General features: G+C 45.2%; 1 protein-coding gene and 1 pseudogene across 4 annotated transcripts in view; one reads left to right on the top strand and one right to left on the bottom strand.

The window, feature by feature from the left end:
* LOC115138490 (RAS guanyl-releasing protein 1-like) overlaps positions 1-25,587 on the top strand; it is a 32,335-nt gene extending 6,748 nt beyond the window's left edge. For 2 of the 4 annotated variants that reach the window (XM_029675371.2, XM_029675374.2), the window contains exons 3-17: positions 4,949-5,054; positions 6,669-6,731; positions 10,686-10,817; positions 10,958-11,111; positions 11,285-11,458; positions 19,993-20,109; positions 20,222-20,497; positions 20,590-20,670; positions 20,988-21,092; positions 21,349-21,458; positions 21,867-22,011; positions 22,277-22,313; positions 22,831-22,965; positions 24,127-24,482; positions 24,625-25,587. In XM_029675371.2, coding sequence (XP_029531231.1) covers positions 4,949-5,054; positions 6,669-6,731; positions 10,686-10,817; positions 10,958-11,111; positions 11,285-11,458; positions 19,993-20,109; positions 20,222-20,497; positions 20,590-20,670; positions 20,988-21,092; positions 21,349-21,458; positions 21,867-22,011; positions 22,277-22,313; positions 22,831-22,965; positions 24,127-24,482; positions 24,625-24,765 — 2,132 coding nt within the window. In that variant the 3' untranslated portion in view covers positions 24,766-25,587. The remainder of the gene's footprint in view (positions 1-4,948; positions 5,055-6,668; positions 6,732-10,685; positions 10,818-10,957; positions 11,112-11,284; positions 11,459-19,992; positions 20,110-20,221; positions 20,498-20,589; positions 20,671-20,987; positions 21,093-21,348; positions 21,459-21,866; positions 22,012-22,276; positions 22,314-22,830; positions 22,966-24,126; positions 24,483-24,624) is intronic. The other 2 variants (XM_029675372.2, XM_029675375.2) reach the window with 2 other exon arrangements.
* LOC135574394 (uncharacterized) lies at positions 7,072-10,101 on the bottom strand (annotated as a pseudogene).
* Positions 25,588-25,912: the final 325 nt, after the last annotated feature.

Genomic DNA, 25,912 nt, shown 5'->3' on the forward strand with positions numbered 1-25,912 from the left:
CAATGATGTCGCTCTTGCTGCTGGTGAGTCTCTGATCCACCTCTACGCAGATGACACCATTCTGTATACTTCTGGCCCTTCTTTGGACACTGGGTTAACAACCCTCCAGGCGAGCTTCAATGCCATACAACTCTCCTTCCGTGGCCTCCAATTGCTCTTAAATACAAGTAAAACTAAATGCATGCTCTTCAGCTGATCGCTGCCTGCACCTGCCCGCCTGTCCAACATCACTACTCTGGACGGCTCTGACTTAGAATATGTGGACAACTACAAATACTTAGGTGTCTGGTTATCCTGTAAACTCTCCTTCCAAACATCTCCAATCCAAAGTTAAATCTAGAATTGGCTTCCTATTTCGCAACAAAGCATCCTTCCAAACATACCCTTGTAAAACTGACCATCCTACCAATCCTCGACTTCGGCGATGTCATTTACAAAATAGCCTCCAATACCCTACTCAATAAATTGAATGCAGTCTATCACAGTGCCATCCGTTTTGTCACCAAAGCCCCATATACTACCCACCACTACGATCTGTACTCTCTCGTTGGCTGGCCCTCGCTTCATACTCGTCGCCAAACCCACTAGCTCCAGGTCATCTACAAGACCCTGCTTGGTAAAGTCCCCCCTTATCTCAGCTCGCTGGTCACCATTGCAGCACCCACCTGTAGCACGCGCTCCAGCAGGTATATTTCTCTGGTCACCCCCAAAACCAATTATTCCTTTGACCGCCTCTCCTTCCAGGTCTCTGCTGCCAATGACTGGAACGAACTACAAAAATCTCAAACTGGAAACACTTATCTCCTTCACTAGCTTTAAGCACCAGCTGTCAGAGAAACTCACAGATTACTGCACCTGTACATAGCCCATCTATAATTTAGCCCAAACAACTGCCTCTTTCCCTCCTGTATTTATTTATTTATTTTGCTCTTTTGCACCCCATTATTTCTCTCTACTTTGTACATTTTTACACTGCAAATCAACCATTCCAGTGTTTTACTTGCTACATTGTATTTACTTCCCCACCATGGCCTTTTTTTGCCTTTACCTCCCTTATCTCACCTCACTTGCTCACATATTATATGGACTTATTTTTTCTACTGTATTATTGACTGTATGTGTAACGTTCGTCGTCCTCGTCTGAGGAGGAGTAGGAGAGATCGGACCAATATGCAGCGTGGTACGTGTCCATGTTAATTTATTCAACAGAACACTAAACAAAATAACAACGGAGAATGAAAAGAAACAGTTCTGAAAGGTGACATACACTAAACAGAAAACATTCACCCACTAAACACAGGTGGGGAAAAGGCTACCTAAGTATGATTCTCAATCAGAGACAACGAACGACACCTGCCTCTGATTGAGAACCATACCAGGCCAAACACATACAGTGGGGCAAAAAAGTATTTAGTCAGCCACCAATTGTGCAAGTTCTCCCACTTAAAAAGATGAGAGGCCTGTAATTTCCATCATAGGTACACTTCAACTATGACAAAATTAGATTTTTTTTCCCAGAAAATCACATTGTAGGATTTTTAATTCATTAATTTGCAAATTATGGTGGAAAATAAGTATTTGGTCAATAACAAAAGTTTATCTCAATACTTTGTTATATACCCTTTGTTGGCAATAAGAGCTCAAACATTTTCTGTAAGTCTTCACAAGGTTTTCACACACTGTTGCTGGTATTTTGGCCCATTCCTCCATGCAGATCTCCTCTAGAGTAGTGATGTTTTGGGGCTGTTGCTGGGCAACACGGACTTTCAACTCCCTCCAAAGATTTCCTATGGGGTTGAGATCTGGAGACTGGCTAGGCCACTCCAGGACCTTGAAATGCTTCTTACGAAGCCACTCCTTCGTTGCCCTGGCGGTGTGTTTGAGATCATTGTCATGCTGAAAGACCCAGCCACGTTTCATCTTCAATGCCCTTGCTGATGGAAGTAGGTTTTCACTCAAAATCTCACGATACATGGCCCCATTCATTCTTTCCTTTACACGGATCAGTCGTCCTGGTCCCTTTGCAGAAAAACCGCCCCAAAGCATGATGTTTACACCCACATGCTTCACAGTAGGTATGGTGTTCTTTGGATGCAACTTTGCATTCTTTGGCCTCCAAACACGACGAGTTGAGTTTTTACCAAAAAGTTATATTTTAGTTTCATCTGACCATATGACATTCTCCCAGTCTTCTTCTGGATCATCCAAATGCTCTCTAGCAAACTTCAGACGGGCCTGGACATGTACTGGCTTAAGCAGGGGGACACGTCTGGCACTGCAGGATTTGAGTCCCTGGCGGCGTAGTGTGTTACTGATGGTAGGCTTTGTTACTTTGGTCCCAGCTCTCTGCAGGTCATTCACTAGGTCCCCCCGTGTGGTTCTGGGATTTTTGCTCAACGTTCTTGTGATCATTTTGACCCCATAGGGTGAGATCTTGCGTGGAGCCCCAGATCGAGGGAGATTATCAGTGGTCTTGTATGTCTTCCATTTCCTAATAATTGCTCCCACAGTTGATTTCTTCAAACCAAGCTGCTTACCTATTGCAGATTCAGTCTTCCCAGCCTGGTGCAGGTCTACAATTTTGTTTCTGGTGTCCTTTGACAGCTTTTTGGTCTTGGCCATAGTGGAGTTTGGAGTGTGACTGCTTGAGGTTGTGGACAGGTGTCTTTTATACTGATAACAAGTTCAAACAAGTGCCATTAATACAGGTAACGAGTGGAGGACAGAGGAGCCTCTTAAAGAAGAAGTTACAGGTCTGTGAGAGCCAGAAATCTTGCTTTTTTGTAGGTGACCAAATACTTATTTTCCACCATAATTTGCAAATAAATTCATAAAATACAATGAGATTTTCTGGATTTTTTTTCTAATTTTGTCTGTCATAGTTGAAGTGTACCTGTGATGAAAATTACAGGCCTCTCTCATGTTTTTAAGTGGGAGAACTTGCACAATTGGTGGCTGACTAAATACTTTTTTTGCCCCACTGTAAACACAACCTTGAAAAACGAACAGACTGCCCACCCCAACTCACACCCTGACCATACTAACACAAAGACAAAATAAAGGAACTAAGGTCAGAACGTGACAGTATGTTTGTTTTACTCCATGTGTAACACTGTGTTGCTGTATGTGTCAAACTGTTTTGCTTTATCTTGGCCAGGTAGCAATTGTAAATGAGAACTTGTTCTCAACTTGCCTACCTGGTTAAATAAAGGTGAAATAAAAACATTAAAACATTTGCCCAGTTACTTTAACTCTGTCAAAACAAGGAAAGACTCCTTTCACCATGGCTTTGCTGATGAATGCCTATGATAATAAAACACCTCAAAGTAAGGCAACGCTCCCTGAATTTTGCCTTGTTTGTCATCACATCCCTTGTCCTATCCTAGTGCAGCCTGCTGCTGCTTTCCTAACTTTCCAAAGTGAGTAAGACAGAGGGGATTTCCTCAGCAATTAGCCCCGTCTGGGTTGGTAGGGAGGTGTTGTAAAATGATGAAGTAATTGTTTACCTGGTAGTGAATCAAAAGCTCTTCCTTGTTATTTTAGATGATTTTAGAGCAGAACTTGATTGCAGCAATAAAAAAACATTAAGTTTGTATAAGTAGCGGAAGGATAGAGTTGAGTTGTTTTGCATCACAGTCCTTCAACATATAGTGACAGTATAAAGCGTCAAACCTATTACAACAGTTTCCCCTCAGAACAGTCTAATCATGTATATGATTTTCTAGATATTTATTTTCACTCATGACAATTTTTCATACAGTAAGATTATGTCTGTGTCATTGCTGGGAAGGCTACTTTTCATTGACATTGATCATTGGGGCGTTGTAGCCCTTGTTGGGAACGGGAAATGAAACACTGCCGTACCAGTGGTGCAGGATATGAGAGAAGGATTAGCTGCCTGCTGAAGTTGGCCCAGTGAGACAGTCCTTTCTAATGTTTGTTATCTATGTTGCCATCGTGTCTGAGGTATTTCAAGTCGATATGGGATATGTGGAGACCAATGGAAACTGTCATCCTTGTGTGGCATTAAGACAATACCAGCTGCTTAGGTTCAAAAGTTAAACACCATTTTCATGGATTCGTCAAGGTGCTTTCTTAGCTACGATTTCCAGAAAATCACTGGCAGATTGTTTACCTGCAATGGAAGAGATCAGAAGCATAGCAAAGAGGTTGTCATTTGCTATCCAATAGACAAACATGATAGTGAACCACTTGTTTATGAACAACATGTTACAGAGGACCAACAAAATGTCCACTTTTCTCAAGTCAGATCATTTGTAAGAGAGAGGCTAATGTAGTTAGAAATTTAATCTGCAATTGCTACTGTGTGGATACAGCTAACAATGTATTCCTTGAGATATTTTTCCACAACGTCATATCCTTTTATCTCCAGTGCCTCTAGGGACAAAGCTGTTTGAGTAGATGACAGAGATGGTGGCTGAAGGTTCCTGTGATGCCATAAGTGTTGGCAGAGATATAGGGAGGCGGTCACAAAGACAGGAAGTGAGATACGACAGAGAAAAGTAGACCACAGACAATTCACAATACCACCACAGGAAAAGACATTCAGAGATGGTGAATACACTTAGATTTGCAGTTTACACAAAACTGGCATGTTATTGTGTTCATGGTTGCGAAGCACACATTCAAATTAAAATAAATAAGGTATGCTCTTTTGAGGTTGATTTGTATCATAATTTGACTGCAGACTTGTGGCTGAATGGAATCAGGAAGTTTTAATGGTTAAACCAATTGTTTTGTTGACATTCTGTAGCATGACATGACTGCTGGATTTGGTTATCAGAGAGCTACGGTAGCATTGGACATTGATATGCAGAAATTATTTTCTTGTCCATATGAAATCTCAACCATCTACAGTACATTATTGGCATTGTGATAGGCAACAGCATGTCTGTTGACGTGCTCCATGTGTTGTGCTCTCTTTCAGATGCGGAGGGCTGTGTATGTGGGAGCAGCCACCTGATGAACATCACCCTGACCATGCACCGACTCCTCATGTCCTCCAGTGACCTCCTGGAGAAACTCATCTCCCTATATCCTTTACCAAGCAGACCCAATGCTCTACGGCTGTTCCACTACAGCAAAAACTATTATCGAGTTGGCACCAGGACCTGACCAATCTGTTGTGCCAAACATGGGATCTTTACCGCCTGTGCAGCGCTGTTTTGTGATCTGGTTGTCAGTAGCAACGGCCAATTAAGATCCAACTTGGCTGACAAGGTGCCATGCCATCGACTCCTCTCTCCTACCAGCAATGTGACTATCAATATGTGTGCACCCCAATTCTGTATTGCTGTACTATAGAGCCTCTAAATGTCTTTGTTAGCTCCAGTACACATCACCATGTTCTGTTTCCAATCCAGTGTCTTCCAGGTACTTTACAGTCTTTTTCTATTACCATCTTAGCTACACAAAAAGCACGATTCATCCCAATTTAATTCCCCCTCTTCAGGTCTGGTGTAAAAAGGCCACTGTAGTTGCCTATTTTCTGTTCTGAATGAGCAGTCTGTAATCTAGGGCTCCATTCAACAAAGAGCTCTGACGTCACAAAGCCCAGAGGAGCGGCAGTACTGGCACAGTGAGGAGGGTACTAAGGCTAGGGGCTTCAGGTGTTAATTACCTCTTCCCAGACTGAAGCCCTCTTCAGTTCTATTTAAACACAGCCTCTCAGCTGCCCAAGGAGGATCGCTCACCAAAACCCACGTCACACCTCAAGATGCACTGTGCGTCCTGCCCTCTATTTTCAACCCCTAAGCTCGTTCTGAGCTGAAGACCCAGAAGCATCAAATATGGTTAAGAGTGGCTTAGGAACAAGTGAAAGCACTGGAGCCATTAATGCCATTTATCGTAAAAACAATCTGGCTTTGCGATAGTGTGGGTGGCTCTTCATCTCCCATGACGCAATTAGCCTTTTTATGTGCATCACTTCAAGCTGATTTCTGCCAACAGAGTGCAGCAAGGCTCACAGTGTCAGGCAATTTTTTTTTTTTTACCCCGGTTTTATATAATAAGAAGAATGGAGATGTTTTTTGAGTTAGGTACTCTGTACCTACCGAGCATATGGCACAGCAGCTTAGCTAATAAACTCTTCTCACAGCCATTGAAATGTAAAAAGTAACCTTATGTTGGCTGTGTTTTTACCTGGTTGAGAGAACATATTTTTACTTACTAAAAGGGTCCTCTGCTAGCACATCTTCTACAGGAATAGGGATTGTCTGTTGTGCATGTTTTAACAGACACTTTTATCCAAAGCAACCAAGGAATCCAGCCCATAGCCCTGTAAACAACATGCTTCAACCAACTGAGCCATTGGAACCACACAACACCAGAATGATTCACTTGCTGATGCTCCTAACCAGTTCTCTTTTTTGTGGTCGCCTCCTCCCACACCACCAAATGTCACATCTGTTCGCCTTTCAGTTTTCCTATTGATGAGTTTCCTGCGCTAAATACATTAAACACCAGTTAGTAATTGTTTACTTGGATGAATAGACATTTGAATAGACACTTTGTCCTGCACAGTGATCCAGATCATTTATTCCCTGATAAATCCCACATACAGTTCCTGGTCTCTTCCCAGACTCTAAACAATGTGCACATTTTACTATACCAGTGAATCATAATGTATCCTTAACTTGAGGTGTTACATTTAAAAGCGCCCTGGAGAATAAGCAGTCCACAGAGTGTAAGAGGATCTGTTACTTTATTAGGTAAGTGTGTGTTCCCCCTGCAGTCGTCCTAATCATGCCACTACCACTGGGGTCCACTAAGGTCTCCACACAATAACTCACTATTCAATCATTCTTATGAAAGGACATTAAAGGGCTTATCCACATAACACCTAATAATACAATATTCTATAACTGGGTTGATGGTTTAGGCAATGCTATTAGTGCATTTGCAAGAGCCTATAGTGTTGATTTCATGTTAGACAATAAACAACTAGGGTTTAGTGTTTGAAGTATACTCCCAGTTGGTATTAGATAGAATGTCGCGGCTCCACCCGCCTTTGGGGAAAACAACCCGTAGTTACCTAGGTTACCCCATTGGCTCCCTGCAAAAACTGGACTTTTTTTCAAATGCAATTTCCTTGTCTGCTTGTTTTAGTCAATTATAAAACTGCATTTAACATTTACATTTACATTTAAGTCATTTAGCAGACGCTCTTATCCAGAGCGACTTACAAATTGGTGCTTTCACCTTATGACATCCAGTGGAACAGCCACTTTACAATAGTGCATCTAGGTCTTTTAAGGGGGGGGGGGAGAAGGATTACTTTATCCTATCCTAGGTATTCCTTAAAGAGGTGGGGTTTCAGGTGTCTCCGGAAGGTGGTGATTGACTCCGCTGTCCTGGCGTCGTGAGGGAGTTTGTTCCACCATTGGGGGGCCAGAGCAGCGAACAGTTTTGACTGGGCTGAGCGGGAACTGTACTTCCTCAGTGGTAGGGAGGCGAGCAGGCCAGAGGTGGATGAACGCAGTGCCCTTGTTTGGGTGTAGGGCCTGATCAGAGCCTGGAGGTAGTGAGGTGCCGTTCCCCTCACAGCTCCGTAGGCAAGCACCATGGTCTTGTAGCGGATGCGAGCTTCAACTGGAAGCCAGTGGAGAGAGCGGAGGAGCGGGGTGACGTGAGAGAACTTGGGAAGGTTGAACACCAGACGGGCTGCGGCGTTCTGGATGAGTTGTAGGGTTTAATGGCACAGGCAGGGAGCCCAGTCAACAGCGAGTTGCAGTAATCCAGACGGGAGATGACAAGTGCCTGGATTAGGACCTGCGCCGCTTCCTGTGTGAGGCAGGGTCGTACTCTGCGGATGTTGTAGAGCATGAACCTACAGGAACGGGCCACCGCCTTGATGTTATTTGAGAACGACAGGGTGTTGTCCAGGATCACGCCAAGGTTCTTAGCGCTCTGGGACGAGGACACAATGGAGTTGTCAACCGTGATGGCGAGATCATGGAACGGGCAGTCCTTCCCCGGGAGGAAGAGCAGCTCCGTCTTGCCGAGGTTCAGCTTGAGGTGATGATCCGTCATCCACACTGATATGTCTGCCAGACATGCAGAGATGCGATTCGCCACCTGGTCGTCAGAAGGGGGAAAGGAGAAGATTAATTGTGTGTCGTCTGCATAGCAATGATAGGAGAGACCATGTGAGGTTATGACAGAGCCAAGTGACTTGGTGTATAGCGAGAATAGGAGAGGGCCTAGAACAGAGCCCTGGGGGACACCAGTGGTGAGCACGTGGTGAGGAGACGGATTCTCACCACGCCACCTGGTAGGAGCGACCTGTCAGGTAGGACGCAATCCAAGCGTGGGCCGCGCCGGAGATGCCCAACTCGGAGAGGGTGGAGAGGAGGATCTGATGGTTCACAGTATCGAAGGCAGCCGATAGGTCTAGAAGGATGAGAGCAGAGGAGAGAGAGTTAGCTTTAGCAGTGCGGAGCGCCTCCGTGATACAGAGAAGAGCAGTCTCAGTTGAATGACTAGTCTTGAAACCTGACTGATTTGGATCAAGAAGGTCATTCTGAGAGAGATAGCGGGAGAGCTGGCCAAGGACGGCACGTTCAAGAGTTTTGGAGAGAAAAGAAAGAAGGGATACTGGTCTGTAGTTGTTGACATCGGAGGGATCGAGTGTAGGTTTTTTCAGAAGGGGTGCAACTCTCGCTCTCTTGAAGACGGGAGGGACGTAGCCAGCGGTCAGGGATGAGTTGATGAGCGAGGTGAGGTAAGGGAGAAGGTCACCGGAGATGGTCTGGAGAAGAGAGGAGGGGATAGGGTCAAGCGGGCAGGTTGTTGGGCGGCCGGCCGTCACAAGACGCGAGATGTCATCTGGAGAGAGAGGGGAGAAAGAGGTCAGAGCACAGGGTAGGGCAGTGTGAGCAGAACCAGCGGTGTCGTTTGACTTAGCAAACGAGGATCGGATGTCGTCGACCTTCTTTTCAAAATGGTTGACGAAGTCATCTGCAGAGAGGGAGGAGGGGGGAGGGGAGGAGGATTCAAGAGGGAGGAGAAGGTGGCAAAGAGCTTCCTAGGGTTAGAGGCAGATGCTTGGCATTTAGAGTGGTAGAAAGTGGCTTTAGCAGCAGAGACAGAGGAGGAAAATGTAGAGAGGAGGGAGTGAAAGGATGCCAGGTCCGCAGGGAGGCGAGTTTTCCTCCATTTCCGCTCGGCTGCCCGGAGCCCTGTTCTGTGAGCTCGCAATGAGTCGTCGAGCCACGGAGCGGGAGGGGGAGGACCGAGCCGGCCTGGAGGATAGGGGACATAGAGAGTCAAAGGATGCAGAAAGGGAGGAGAGGAGGGTTGAGGAGGCAGAATCAGGAGATAGGTTGGAGAAGGTTTGAGCAGAGGGAAGAGATGATAGGATGGAAGAGGAGAGAGTAGCGGGGGAAAGAGAGCGAAGGTTGGGACGGCGCGATACCATCCGAGTAGGGGCAGTGTGGGAAGTGTTGGATGAGAGCGAGAGGGAAAAGGATACAAGGTAGTGGTCGGAGACTTGGAGGGGAGTTGCAATGAGGTTAGTGGAGGAACAGCATCTAGTAAAGATGAGGTCGAGCGTATTGCCTGCCTTGTGAGTAGGGGGAAGGTGAGAGGGTGAGGTCAAAAGAGGAGAGGAGTGGAAAGAAGGAGGCAGAGAGGAATGAGTCAAAGGTAGACGTGGGGAGGTTAAAGTCGCCCAGAACTGTGAGAGGTGAGCCGTCCTCAGGAAAGGAGCTTATCAAGGCATCAAGCTCATTGATGAACTCTCAGAGGGAACCTGGAGGGCGATAAATGATAAGGATGTTAAGCTTGAAAGGGCTGGTAACTGTGACAGCATGGAATTCAAAGGAGGCGATAGACAGATGGGTAAGGGGAGAAAGAGAGAATGACCACTTGGGAGAGATGAGGATCCCGGTGCCACCACCCCGCTGACCAGAAGCTCTCGGGGTGTGCGAGAGCACGTGGGCGGACGAAGAGAGAGCAGTAGGAGTAGCGGTGTTGTCTGTGGTGATCCATGTTTCCGTCAGAGCCAAGAAGTCGAGGGACTGGAGGGAGGCATAGGCTGAGATGAACTCTGCCTTTTTTAAGAAAAGTACTTTTCAACATTTCCTGCTTCCGTGCATTCTCACTACTTAGAAAAACGCAATATTGTAGAGCTTCCCTCACTCCCCTTTTTATGCGGTGCTGGCAAACATGTGAGTGAGTTGCTACCGACCAGAACGTTAAGCCAGCCAAGACCCAACAACACAAACAAACACACTATGTAGCTACAAGTAGTGAGTGGAGTTACAAACGGACTATACTGAACAAGTGAAATGTCTTACCTGTGATGAAATGTTTTTCACACACATAGCTACATGGACACCAGGTTCCCACACTGTATAGCCTGAAGCTACATGGCTCTTCTCATGGGCTCTATTTCCCTATGTGGGAGCATTCCAAACCGTAGGTCAAGATTTTTGACCTGGTTACATGTACAACACAGCAGCTTTTCAGCATACTTTGTTATTTATGTATGACACAAAATCTACAACAAAGTTGGCTCTTTTACAATGGTGGTCAATGAGAAATAATGTTTGTTTTCCACAATTTGTGGGCGTGGTCAAGGGGAATTCCTTCTTATGTGATTATTGACTCGGGGTATAGTATTTAATTGTGGTAAACACAGTCTTATTGTCCATATATTTTAGGTATTGGATCCAGGAGTTCTGGACGATGTTCCGGTTACACAGCAGCCTGTCAGACTCCATGGAGCAGTTCCAAGATCTGGTCAGGGATCAGGGCCAGGAAAGGCTGTGCCCTCTTTTGCAGACTAAATGGATGTAAGTATTCCCGGTATATTACTGAACAGAGGAAAGCATCTAGAACGACCTGAAAATGGTTTCATGATAATGGTTTCAAATGATGCCTGTGTAACACCTGTGTGTTTCTGGTCTGTGTTGTTCACCATGTTGTGTCCCAGAAATGATAGACACTGGTCTCAGAAGCCCAGTCAGAGGATCAAGGCTAACAGCAGTAAGAAGAGGAAAGTGTCTCTGCTGTTTGATCATCTGGAGCCCATTGAGCTGGCTGAGCACCTCACCTACCTGGAGTTCAAGTCCTTCTGTAGAATATCAGTGAGTAGAGTCCCAATCTGCCTATATGTGATCGCTATAAACACTATGACATTCTGAAGACTGTCATAGCACATGCGTTCTACAGTAGGTATTTCAATGCATTCAAATGTGTTCTGCAAAACTTCTGTCCTTTTAGCAAAATGAGTCAGCATATGCTTTATTCTTTTTTCCAGTTTGCAGACTACCAGAACTATATCCGCAGCTGCTGCATGAAGGACAACCCCATGATGGAACGTTCCATTACATTGTGCAATGGTATCTCCCAGTGGGTGCAGCTCATGGTTCTGAGTCGGCCTACAGCTCAGCTGAGAGCAGAGGTCTTCACCAAGTTCATCCATGTGGCTCAGGTATGGCCCTAACTATTTCTCCTCCTCCTCCAGAACCATTGTAGACTAACTCTACAGTATATGTCTAGACAATAACAAAATGTCCACATACAAGGTGTTTAGCCCCCATGTTTTGTACCCTCATGAATTGTGTTTGTTCAATGTCTATATCTGGTACCTTTTCCTTGTATTAAACTACTGCATGTCTACCATATCGTACAGTGAGACCTTCAGTACCTACTACTGTACTGCAGAAGCACCATCATTTGTTGTTACATAATGCATATTAAAAGAGGGCTACTAATGACTCTCAAGAGCTCCATGATGGGCTTTTAGTGCATCAAAGATGCTGGCTAACAGTGAACGTGTGCTCTGAATATTAACAAAGTACAGGCCTTCAGCACTAATGGATTTATCAGTGCTAATACTGAGGATCTATCAGATGCTATGGGTTCCCTCCAAAAATGGAAAGGTACCGGGATTAGATGCGTTTCCTATAGAATTCTACTGGCTATTATCTGAGCGGTTGATGCCTCTTTTTCTCCCTATGATCAAGTCCTGTCTGGCGAAAACGCTTCCTCATACTTTACGTCTTGCAGCTATTACTTTACTGAAAAAGAAAGATAAAGATCACACGTTGTGCTCCTCCCATAGACCAGTGTCACTTTTAAATGTTAATTGTCAATTGATTGCTAAAATATTAACTCTGCGCCTAGAGTCGGTGCCCAATCTCATCCACACAGACCAAACTGGTTTTGTGCAGGGTCGTCTATCCTGTGATAATTGACGTCTATATTTTGTAACCACATTCCAGTTATTGAAAAAGGTTACTAATGACTTGAAAATAATGGACTTCCTTCCGATTTATCTTACAGCCAAGCCAGCGTTAATGTCATCCAAATGTCAATATTACCAAAATGTCTTTATTTGTTTCAGAATCTTCCAATTTCACCCTCTGCATTTTATCAAAACATGCAAAGCCTATTTTCCTCATTTATTTGGAATAACAAATCACCCAGAATTTGTCTGCAGGTCCTGTATCTTCCATATAAGGCGGGTGGTCTGAATTGACCAAACCTAAAAATGTACTATTGGGCAGCCCAACTCACCCAAGTTAAGCAATGGTTTTCTCCCACATTAAGTTATTGGGCAAGGGTAGAATCCTATGACATTTTACCATATGAGCTGAAATACCTTAACTATTTTGGCCTGCAAAATAAGGTTACAAATAACCCTGTCATTTTTAATAGTATACAATAATACACGTATGGAAAGCAACTCATAAATGGCTGGGTTACATTGCATCCCTCTCCACTTTTGCTCCCATATGGAGACATCCCTGCTTTTAATTATGAGACATTTACAACCTGTCACAACAAGGGTTTAAGGAAAATGTACCACCTCTTCCAGGATGGTACTACTATGAGAGACATTCTGTATTCCATCTGACCATTTGTTTCAATGTTTTCAAGTCTGACATATGGTTCAATTGAGGAATAAGGTTCTCTTGTGAAATCCAAATCATCTAAACGTCTTCCTGAATAATAGTAAAACAAATTGTCAACTGTATTTCCAAAGTTTGTGTTGTTAGATCATATGCTAGTAGACACAGATGTTACTAGATTAGGAACTATGACAACTACTGTCAGAGGAAGGCCCTGCAAATTGTCTAAGACTCCAGCCACCCTAGTCATGGACTGTTCTCTCTGGTACCGCATAGCAGACGATACCGGAGCGCCAAGCCATAAGTCTCCTGAACAGCTAATCAAAGGGCTACCGAGACCCCTCTTTTAACGATGCTGCTACTCTGTTTATAATCAATGCATGGTCACTAACTCTACCTACATGTACATATTACCTCGACTAACCGGTCCCCCCTCACATTGACTCTGTACCGGTACCCCCTGTATTTAGCCTCGCTTGTTATTTTACTGCTGCTCTTTAATTATTTGTAACCTTTATTTTCTATTTCTCACTTATCTATTTTTTTCTTAACTTCTTAAAGCGTTGTTGGTTAAGGGCTTGTAAGTAAGCATTTCACTGTAAGGTCTACACTACTTGTATTCGGCGCATGTGACAAATACGAATTGATTTGAAATGGGAACAAGATTGACAGTTTGAAATAAGCAGAGAGATAATATGTTCTACAGTTTGAAAGCACACACATTTTCCTACAACCTCAGACACAAACTCTCTCAGGTTCACAGAATTAACTATATACCAGAAAAACTTCACGAAATGAATGCTGAAATGTCTTTTCTTTGTTGGAGGCAAAAGGGTACTTTTTATTCACATGTTTTGGACATGCAATCTTATTTCAATGTTTTGGGAATCTGTAAACACAATTTCAGAAAGTTTTAACAGATGTCTATCTCTCTCACGCCTTGTGTCTGTTTGGGTCTAGTGAACTTGATCCATGGAACAATAATCATAAAAAAATATATTGATCTGTCTGTGCGCCAATGTTTTTATAACATTACGCTGGAAATCAGATAGTCCCTATACTTTAACACACTGGCTAAATGAAATATCTGGCTACATCCCTTTGAACAATATCTTCTATAATATCAAAGGCAGACCACATCATTTACAAAACATTTGGCATTCCCAAATCCAATTCATGGCAATAAGAGCCAATAAATAATGAGTGTTTATTATTATAATTTGTTGATGGGGTTTTTTGTGTCTAATTGTATGCATTGCTGTACCTTTTTTGGTACTGTATATGCAAGTACACGTGTGTATTTAATTAATTGTATTATGTGTTGAAATTGTATTTACACATGCTAAAATACACACACACACACACACAGTTGAAGTCGGAAGTTTACATACACCTTAGCAAATACATTTAAACTAAGTTTTTCACAATTCCTGACATTTAATCCTAGTAAAGATTCCCTGTTTTAGGTCAGTTAGGATCACCACTTTATTTTAAGAATATGAAATGTAGGAATAATAGTAGAGAGTGATTCATTTCAGCTTTTATTTCTTTCATCACATCCCCAGTGGGTCAGAAGTTTACATACACTCAATTAGTATTTGGCAGCATTGCCTTCCATAAGCTTCCCACGGTAAGTTGGGTGAATTTTGGCCCATTCCTCCTGACAGAGCTGGTGTAACTGTCAGGTTTGTATGCCTCCTTGCTTGCACACGCTTTATCAGTTCTGCCCACACATTTTCTATAGGATTGAGGACAGGGCTTTGTGATGGCCACTCCAATACCTTTACTTTGTTGTCCTTAAGCCATTTTGCCACAACTTTGGAAGTATGCTTGGGGTCATTGTCCATTTGGAAGACCCATTTGCGACCAAGCTTTAACTTCCTAACTGATGTCTTGAGATGTTGCTTCAATACATCTGTAATGCGTCCGTGTGTAGCTGGTGTAGATGAGTCAGGCGCAGGACAGCAGATAAGAGTAATGTACGCAATTTACTCAACAAATATACAATACGCGTCAATAAATCTAAGGCCACACATAACGGACAGCAATACAAGAAACAATCACTCACAAACAAACATGGGGGAACAGAGGGTTAAATAATGAACAAGTAATTGGAGGATTGAAATCAGGTGTGTAAGACAAAACAAATGGAAAATGAAAAGTGGATTGGTGATGGCTAGAAGGCCGGTGACGTCGACCGCCGAACGCCGCCCAAACAAGGAGAGGGACCGACTTCGGCGGAAGTTGTGACAGTACCCTCCCCCCTTGAGGCGAGGCTCCAGCGGTGCGCCGACAACGACCTCGGGGACGACCCGGAGGATGAGGTGCAGGGCGATCCGGATGGAGACGGTGGAACTCCCGCAGCAACGAAGGGGCCAAGATGTCCTCCACCGGCACCCAGCATCTCTCCTCCGGACCGTACCCCTCCTGCTCCACGAGGTACTGAAGGCCCCTCGCCCGACGCCTCGAGTCCAGGATGGCTCGAACAGGATACGCCGGGGCCCCTCGTTGTCCAGAGGGGGAGGAGGAACCTCCCGCACCTCAGACTCCTGGAGAGGTCCAGCCACCACCGGCCTGAGTAGAGATACATGGAACGAGGGATTAATATGGTAATCTGGGGGAAGCTGTAACCTGTATCATACCTTGTTCAGTCTCCTCAGGATTTTGAATGGCCCCACAAACCGCAGGCCCAGCTTCCCAGCAGGGCAGACAGAAGGGCAGGTTTCGGGTCGAGAGCCAGACCCGGTCCCCCAGTGCAAACACCGGGACCTCACTGCGGTGGCGGACGGCGCTCGCCTTCTGCCGCCTCACGGCCCGTTGCAGGTGCACATGGGCGGCGTCCCAGGTCTCCTCCGAGCGCTTAAACCATTCGTCCACCGCAGGAGCTTCGATCTGGCTCTGATGCCAAGGTGCCAGAGACTATGTCCTCAGGCACCCCGTAGTGCCAGAAGACGTGAGTGAACAGGGCCTCCGCAGTCTGTAGGGAGACTGCGCAAAGGGAGGAGACGGCAGGACTTAGAAAACCGATCCTCAACGACCAGGATCGTGGTGTTGCCCTGTGAGGGAAGAAGATCCATCAGGAAGTCCACCGATAGCTGCGACCACGGCCATTGTGGAAGGGGTAGGGGTTGTAACTTCCCTCTGGACATGTGCCTGGGAGCCTTGCACTGGGCACACACCGAGCAGGAGGAAACATAAACCCTCACGTCTTTGGCCAAGGTGGACCACCAGTACTTCCCACTAAGGCAACGCACTGTCCGACCGATGCCAGGATGACCAGAAGAGGGTGCCGTGTGGGCCCAATAGATCAAACGGTCGCGGACAGCAGACGGAACGTACAGATGCCCAGCTGGACATTGGGGGGGGAGTGGGCTCTGTGCGTAACGCCCGCTCGATGTCCACGTCCAGCTCCCACACTACCGGTGCCACCAGGCAAGAGGCCGGAAGTACCCCTCCTCTGCCCGGATGTACTCCAGATTGTGCTGGTCAGTCCAGGTGAGAAACGGGTGTTTAGCCCCCTCAAGCCAATGTCTCCACGCCTTCAGAACCTTGACAACAGCATGCTCGGCGTGTGTAGCGGAGTATATCAGAATGTCGTCGATATACACCACTACACCCTGCCCATGCAGGTGCCGGAAAATCTCGTCAACAATGGCCTGGAAGACTGATGGAGTATTCATCAACCCGTACGGCATGACGAGGTACTCATAGTGCCCTGAGGTGGTACTAAATTCCGTCTTCCACTCGTCTCCGCCCCCATACGAACCAGGTTGTAAGCGCTCCTGAGATCCAATTTTGTGAAGAGGCACGCCCCGTGCATTGACTCGATCGCACTGGCGATGAGGCAGCGGGTAGCTGTACCTCACAGTGATCTGATTGATACCCCGATAGTCAATACACGGGTGCAGACCTTCTTCACATAAAAGAAACTCGAGGAGGCAGGTGAAGTGGAGTGCCGAATGTATCCCTGCCCCAGGGATTCGGAGACATATGTTTCCATAGCTGCCGTCTCCTCCTGTGACAGAGGATACACGTGACTCCTGGGAAGTGCTGCGTCTACCAGGAGATTTATCCCCCTGTTGATGAGGTGTAATTGAGTCGAGAGCCAAATCGGCATTTTCTGAGGGGATGCGCACGGCGGAGACCTGGTCTGGACTCTCCACCGTAGTCGCACCCTACACACCTTCCTGAGCACATTTGTGACCACCCCTTGAGAGCCCTCTGTTGCCACGAAATAGTGGGGTCATGACAGGCCAACCAGGGTAGGCCCAGCACCACGGGAAATGCAGGAGAATCAATAAGGAAGAGACTGATTCTCTCCTTGTGACCCTCCTGCGTAACGATGTCTAGTGGAGCGGTGGCCTCCCTAATCAGCCCTGACCTAATGGTCGACTATCTAGGGCATGCACAGGGAAGGGCATATCCACAGGAACAAGAGGATCCCTAAATTATGGGCAAATGAATGGTCGATAAAATTCCCAGCTGCGCCTGAATCTACGAGCGCCTTATGCTGGAAATGCTCAGGAAATGTAATAAACGCATACATGTGAGCAACAGAGGGCTCTGGGTGAGCCTGGTGCCGACTCACCTGGGGTGACACGATAGTGCCCTGCCTGCTGCCTCAACTCCCTGAGGACCCCCCCCAGCACCGACCAGCAGTGTGCCCTCTGCGGCCACAGATGGTGTTGGGAATGGCACCTCCTCCAGTCGCCCTAAGAGCAGCACCTCCCAGCTCCATGGGCATCGGAGCGGAGGTGCTGTGGGATGGAACTGACCGGCCCCGATCCGGACGTCCGCGGGTAGCCAGCAGGTTGTCCAGCCGGATGGATAGGTCCACCAGCTGGTCCAACGTGAGGGTGGTGTCTCAGCAGGCCAATTCCCGACGGACGTCCTCGAGCAGACTGCACCGGTAGTGATCTTCTTATTATTATTCGACCATGCTGGTCATTTATGAACATTTGAACATCTTGGCCATGTTCTGTTATAATCTCCACCCGGCACAGCCAGAAGAGGACTGGCCACCCCACATAGCCTGGTTCCTCTCTAGGTTTCTTCCTAGGTTTTGGCCTTTCTATGGAGTTTTTCCTAGCCACCGTGCTTCTACACCTGCATTGCTTGCTGTTTGGGGTTTTAGGCTGGGTTTCTGTACAGCACTTTGAGATATCAGTTGATGTACGAAGGGCTATATAAATACATTTGATTTGATTTGATCGATCAGGGCCCTGTCGTTCCATCCCGCGCTGGGGGCCTAGGATCCGGAAGCCCAAAGCGAAATCCTGCGCGCTCTTCGTCCCCTGCCTCAGGTGGAACAGATGGCGTAATTGGCCCACTCCAGGGCTTTGCCTGGGAGGCAGGAGACGAGGGTGGACACGCTCTCACGTCCCGAAGGAGCCGGGTGGACGGTCTTCAGGTAGAGCTCCAGCTGGAGTAGGAACCCCTGATATCCGGCAGCCGTCCCATCATACTCCCTCGGGAGCACGAGCCGAATCCCGCTGGGACCGGGTGAAGGAGGGGTGGACAGTGGGGCCTGCTGTAGTGGGTCTGGTGGAGGTGCTGGAAGACCTCCTCTCTCCCAACGATCCATCGTCTGCAGCACACGATCCATGGCGGTGCCCAGACGTTGCAACATGGTCGCGTGCTGCTGACTCCATTTCGGGTGAGTGATTCTGTAATGCGTCTGTGTGTAGCTGGTGTAGATGAGTCAGGCGCAGGACAGCAGATAAGAGTAATGTACGCAATTTACTCAACAAATATACAATACACGTCAATAAATCCAAGGCCACACAACGGACCGTAATACAAAAAACAATCACTCAAACAAACAAACATGGGGGAACAGAGGGTTAAATAATGAACAAGTAATTGGGGGATTGAAATCAGGTGTATAAGACAGACAAAACAAATGGAAAATGAAAAGTGGATTGGCGATGGCTAGAAGGTCGGTGATGTCGACCGTCGAACGTCGCCCAAACAAGGAGAGGGACCGACTTCGGTGGGAGTCGTGATAATATCCACATAATTTTCCAACCTCATGATGCTATCTATTTTGTGAAGTGCACCAGTCCCTCCTGCAAGCAAAGAGGCACCGAGTTTGAAGGTAGACCTTGAGATACATCCACAGGTACACCTTCAATTGACTCAAATGATGTCAATTAGCCTATCAGAAGCTACTAAAGACATGACATCATTTTCTGGAATTTTCCAAGCTGTTTAAAAGCACAGTCAACTTAGTGTCTGTAAACTTCTGACCCACTGGAATTGTGATACAGTGAATTATAAGTGAAATAATCTGTCTGTAAACAATTGTTAGAAAAATGACTTGTGTCATGCAAAGTAATGTCCTAACTGACTTGCCAAGTCGGCTAGGACATCTACTTTGCATGGCACAAGTCATTTTTCCAAATTTGTGGAGTGGTTGAAAACACTTTTTAATGACTCAAACCTAATTGTATGTAAACTTCTGACTTCAACTGTATATGTGTATATATATAAAGTATTCCAAAAATAACTAGTGGCTCTACTTGATCAAATGCCTCTTCATCACTTCATTCACATGCAAAGCTGTGTTCTGAAGAGTAATGAGGAGCTGAGAGAGTTGGATGAAGAGGCAGCAGTCTGGAGAATCTCTCTGGGTTACATTAATGCACTAGTCAGCTGCCGCTCCTCTAACTCCTCTCAATGCATTCCACGCCAATGGGTTCCAGTGTCCCACAGCAGGGCCATATGATCAATTAGGGAACTGAGAAAAGTTGGTGAAACATTTACTGGGGCGACAGGTAGCCAAGTGGTTAGAGCATTGGGCCAATAACTGAAAGGTTGCAAGATTGAATCCCTGAGCGGACAACGTAAAGAATCTGTTGTTCTGCATCTGATCAAGGCAGTTAACCCACTGTTCTTAGGCTGTCATTGTAAATAAGAATTTGTTCTTAACTGACTTGCCTAGTTAAATAACGGTTAAAAAAAACAACTAGATTTGTACAACTGTATTATCTAAGATTGTAAGCAACAGTATTATGAATGCCTAATGCAACCAACATTAGAGTGCTGCTTGTGGAGAGTGCTGTGGGTTGACACTGATTTAAGGTTCAATTAGAATGTTTGTGTTTCCCAGAGCCTCCATCTTATGCACAACTTCAACACACTAATGGCTGTGGTGGGGGGCCTGTGCCACAGCTCCATCTCCAGACTTAAAGAGACCAGTTTGCATGTGTCCCACGAGGTCACCAAGGTACATTTATCTATAACATTATCATAACATGATCTATATTGATCAGTATGTCTAAAATACAATACAAGGTAATAATCTACAATATATTTTCCACTATCTCTTCTCTCCACAGGTGCTGAATGAGATGACAGACCTCCTGTCCTCCTGTAGGAACTATGACAACTACCGTCAGGCGTACAGCAGGTGTGCAGGCTTTAAGATCCCCATCCTGGGGGTCCACCTCAAGGACCTGATCTCAGTCAACGAGGCCATGTCAGACTACGTAGAGGACAACAAGGTGAATGTTCAGAAGCTCCAGGCTCTGTACAACCACATCAACGAGCTGATCCAGCTACAGCAGATCACCCCACAGCTCGATGCCAATAAAGACCTGGTCCACCTTCTCACGGTTAGTATACACCTAAGTACACAGTAATTCACACTACTGTGTCTGTTGGTAAATGACCCTGGTCTCTGACCCTGGTGTCCTCTACTGCTCAGCTGTCCCTAGACCTCTACTACACAGATGATGAGATATATGAGCTGTCTTACACCAGGGAGCCCAAGAACAGCAAAGCACCCGTGAGTAAAAAGGGGACATGAAAAACACTGTGGGAAATGAAACTATTTGCATAATGATTGAAATAGAAAATACTCCGAGCCATAGCAAGTTCACTGTGTTATGGCTAGGGGTGTTTTCAATTTCAAACATGTTTAATAATACTGACAAAAACCCAGTTAGCTCCAGTGAATCATGTCTGATGTTGCATATCCCATTAACAAACCTATTTAAAGAGAATGAGCACTGGAGCTCTTTTTTAATTGGCCCATTTAACATCAGCACAGTCTATTCTACATCTGCTGACAATGTTCTGATCATCTGTTTTGTTTTACATCAGCCAGCCACCCCATCTAGACCTCCAGTGGTTGTGGAGTGGGCATCAGGAGTGGCCCCAAAACCTGACCCCAAAACCATCAGCAAACATGTGCAAAGAATGGTGGATGTGAGTTGAAAATACCAAGGGAAGGAATATAGACATAAGCATTGTATTCTGTTTCATAAAAGCAGTAAATCATGTTTTAAATATTGTTTTGTCATGACCGTTATGTTATTTCCATTAATGTATACTACATACATTATTTCTCTGAAAGTTGTAGTTTTAATACTCTACCAGATCAAACTGAACAGAACTCTTTCCAGTTGATCTATTGTGCTTCGTGTATCTCATTACTATGTCTTGTGTCTCTTGTCCTCAACAGTCCGTGTTTAAAAACTATGACCATGATGAGAATGGCTACATCTCTCAAGGAGACTTTGAGAAAATCGCTGCTAGCTTCCCATTCTCCTTCTGTGTTATGGACAAAGAGAAGTATGTATATGGTTGCGTTGTGGCTGCATGGGCTCTCCTTTGGCACATTTGACAGTTCACACTAACAGCATGGGCTCATTTTTAACTGCAGAGAAACTAAAGTGGAATCTGGGCATGTAGCTACAGGAAACAGAAATATCAACATAAGTATCAGCTAGCCATATGTCTCAGCAGTCAACTCTCACTGTGGTCAACTGAGGTTAAATCACAAACTTCTTAACCAGTTAGCTGGTGGAGTGAAACTGTTGAAGTGAAGTAAGGAAGCCTGCTAGTTTTGGTTCCTCTTATTTCAATGTGACATATAGAAGTATGAAATTAGGCCCAATATAGTACATACAGTACATTGCAAACATAACATTTCTTATGAGTTTGTTTACATGAGATATGCTTTGTGTTGTCCTGCTCCAGGGAAGGCCTCATCAGTAGAGAGGAGATCACAGCCTATTTCATGCGCGCTAGTGTCATCTGCTCCAAGCTGGGTCTTGGCTTTGTCCACAACTTTCAGGAGACCACCTACATGAAGCCCACCTTCTGTGACAATTGCTCCGGATTCGTAAGTCAAGACAGTACATTACAGCACTATGTCCTGATCTGTCTTTAGCTTAGCTGTCGGTCTCATTAGTATGGGCAGGAGTTTTTCCTGAAGTTGTCGCCTGATCAGGAAAGACTCTGGGGCTTAGTTATAGCATACTCATCAACAATAGCAATGCTGTTACGGCTTTAAATGAATATTTAAACATGCACATTCCTCATTCTTAAATATGCATTACTTCTGTTATCTCCAAACAACCTTTTCAAATTCCTCTTTTCCATAACAGTTGTGGGGCGTCATAAAACAAGGCTACAGATGCAGAGGTGATTATTTTTATTTTTTAGACTGGAATATTCCATCATGTTTGCATAAATGTTATTCTGCACGTAGTTTACAGTTCAGTACATTGTTGATAGGATACAATGTTAGCAGAGGTTGCTGATAATGGGGAGACTGCAAGGAGCAGGTCATGTGTAGCTATCTTGAGAAGGTGCATTGTGTGGTTTCTATCATGCAGACTGCTAGCTGAACCCTGCAGCACATGAAAGTCACAACCACAAAACAACTTTTTACTCTCTTCCCCTTGAAACAGTCAGAAACACGCTGTTTGCATGGCAACATGCACACAAAGGTCTGAAAACTGTTCTGTTCCACAGGCACCATTAGGCAACCGAGGGGAACGGAAGTTACATTATCTAGTAGGGTGCTATTGACAACAAAACAAAAACATGCATTCTCTGTGCAACCCAACATGACCATACAAGAATCTATTTAAAAAAAACTCCTTTCCACCTCTGCCTGCTCTAACACGTTGTCTGCATTCTCTTGGCCTGTTCACAGATTGTGGGATGAACTGCCACAGGCTGTGTAAGGACCAGGTGGCGTTTGAGTGTAAGAAGAATGCCAAAGGCAGCAGCACCTCTGAAGGTCCACTAACACCCGGCTCCACACCCGGCACTACAGGTGGGCCGGAAGGTGAGGAGGGACATACACACATACACGCATAGTAAATATGCTTGGGCCGTGATCCCACTCTCTGAGGGTGTCTCAGGTGGACAACACATTTCCAATTTACACTGTATTCATGTGTGAAATAGCACAAATATAAGCAAGATATATTTTTTTAATCACACATACTAAATTATTTACCAAAATAGTGATGAACCACATGTAGTGTAACAGTAACCAACCAGAGTTGTGATTGCTAGTTGTGCTAGAAATCTAAGGCAACAGAAGGTCGCCATCTGCTGGTCTAGAAGTAATACATCACTCTAGGTCTAGAAGTAATACATCACTCTAGGTCTAGAAGTAATACATCACCCTAGGTCTAGAAGTAACACATCACCCTAGGTCTAGAAGTAACACATCACCCTAGGTCTAGAAGTAACACATCACTCTAGGTCTAGAAGTAATACATCACTCTAGGTCTAGAAGTAATACATCACTCTAGGTCTAGAAGTAATACATCACTCTAGGTCTAGAAGTAATATTTTACCTTTATTTAACTAGGCAGGTCAGTTAAGAACAAATTTTTATTTTCAATGACGGCCTAGGAACAGTGAGTTAACTGCCTTGTTCAGGGGCAGAACGACAGATTTTTACCTTGTCAGCTCAGGGATTTGATCTTCCAACCTTTTGGTTGCTAGTCCAACACTCTAACCTCTAGGCTACTCTGCCATCCCATATATCCCTCTACTTGTGCTTACTACCTGTATGCAAAGTAAAACCTAATCTTGCATAGTGCTAAACTATACCATTCCATGTGGTAACCATTATTGACAGGAGTCACATATATTGCAAATACACAGGAAATATAAAGTCCCAAATCATTATTTGAAAGGTATGTCTTTGCAGGTGAGAGAGCAGGTTTAATCTAGTTTATGGAAAAGTAGCACAGCATCTGGGTAGTTTCCATATGTGGTGAACTGTCATACTGCTCTCTAAAGTCAAGGACCTGCCTCACTTACTGTAACACTGGATGTGCGTTCTGTGGTCAGACAAACACTCAGTTGACTTTTCCTTAACCTTATGAGATTGACTGTTTGCAAACATATCACTTCAAAACCAGAGAACTGATTGAAATGGGTTGAACAGATCAGAGTTGACTGACTATCTTTATGGTGTTGTTTGTGCTAGGCTCAGAAGAGGGGCCTTTCCCCTACCCATCAGAGGAATGTAGGGACTGGAGCCCTGACTCTGCGCCCCCCTCCCATCTGAGGCTCCCCCCTAAGCTGTCCATGCCTGTGGGGGTCCACTGTAGCACCCAGACAGAGGGCCCTCCCGCCCCTGCCTCCCCGCCAGAGCCCAGTCGGCTACAGCCAGTACAGCCCTCTCTCTTGGCCCCCGTACCCCCCTCCCTCACCCCATGCCCCAGTCCGGTGCCCCAACGCAAACAACGGGCCTATGCCAAGTGGGAGAACAGAACCTCTACAGTGCTAAAGCCCAGGGAGCCGGATGAAGATATAAAACCCAACTATGATGCTCTGGAAACGGTGAGATTCAGACACCACTACCTCTGGGTTACTGATATGTGTTCAATTATGTACATTGAATGTACTATATTCTAATTTCTAGAGTTTTGAACACAAGGTTAAACATTGCAATAAATAAACAATGATGGTGAATGATTCTCAGGAGAACCAGAAGCTTCAGAAGAACAACGAAACGCTGCGTAAGAAGCTGAGGGAGACGCAGCGCGAGGTAGAGATCCTGCAGACACTTCTGAAGAGGCACGCCCTGCACCCTGTGGTGGAGGACTCGTCGTCCTCCTCCTAGCCAGGAACAAACACCCTTCAGCAGGTCAGACATACCCACTTTATGACATCACATGTGATGCTCAGCCCTCTTTCTCCAGAGCCACTGACAGTACTGTTTGTCTTAAAGGACCACAGCGCCACACAATCAAGATACACAGAGGGACCTAAACGTCCCTGTGAGGAGACACTGTTACTCACATTGTTTCATGCCATGGGTACCTCACAGTGCGGTACATACAGCCACTCTAATTACCAGTTGCAGCCAATATGGGGTTATGAGGCATAGCCAATGAAAGTACCGTCCTGAATAGGACACAGCCAGTCAAAGCACTGTACCAGCCATTATGGAACAAAGCCAATCAGTGTGACATTGGGTTGGGGACTCTGACAATTAGAATACCACACAGTATGGCCAGGACACTGGCCAAGTTCATTCAGGTGTACTGTGTAGTTATTATCCTGTCTTAAGTAATAACAAGGTTGCATATTGTAAATCCATGTGATTTCAATGTCACTGTCAATATTTATTGTTAAAACACTACAATACAGGTAGATATAGATATAGATAAATCATTGTTTTAGTCTTTATGTAGATAGGTGCAAGAAGACATTTTCTAAAAAGACTACATTCAACCACAGTGTTCTTATGTATATTTCATCAGCTCAGTGCGGTCCATAGTAGCAAATAACATACTTTTAGATGTTTCACCAATGACGTACCATGTAAATAACCTAAGCATATCATATATTGTGGTGCCATTGTACCAGTAGTTTCTCTCAAGATGTCCTCTCTCAGTATTGCTGTCATAATGAATGTTATAATAAAGACATTTTCTCTATTCATCATGTTCGGTGAGATTTGTAACTCGGTGGGTGTCCATTTTTTCTTCATTTGTATGGAACCTTCACAGTATGGAACTGACAGTAGCTGTGAAATAAGTTCCACTAGGGGTCACTAAACCCACTAGAATATCAGCATAGCCTACCACTCTGCCTGCTTTCATAATGATTTGATGGTTTAGTTTTATTTAGTTTTCGTCAACTTTGCTAAAATAGAAAGCACCACTCATAGTAACTATACTATTTGCTGTATAAATGCCATTCTCTATTCAACCTCATCAGAATAGCTGTGAACCAGTGCCATTACCTCCTCAGTTGGTGGTTAA

This window comes from Oncorhynchus nerka, linkage group LG12, assembly GCF_034236695.1.
Source record: "Oncorhynchus nerka isolate Pitt River linkage group LG12, Oner_Uvic_2.0, whole genome shotgun sequence".
Classification (NCBI taxonomy): Eukaryota; Metazoa; Chordata; class Actinopteri; order Salmoniformes; family Salmonidae; genus Oncorhynchus; species Oncorhynchus nerka.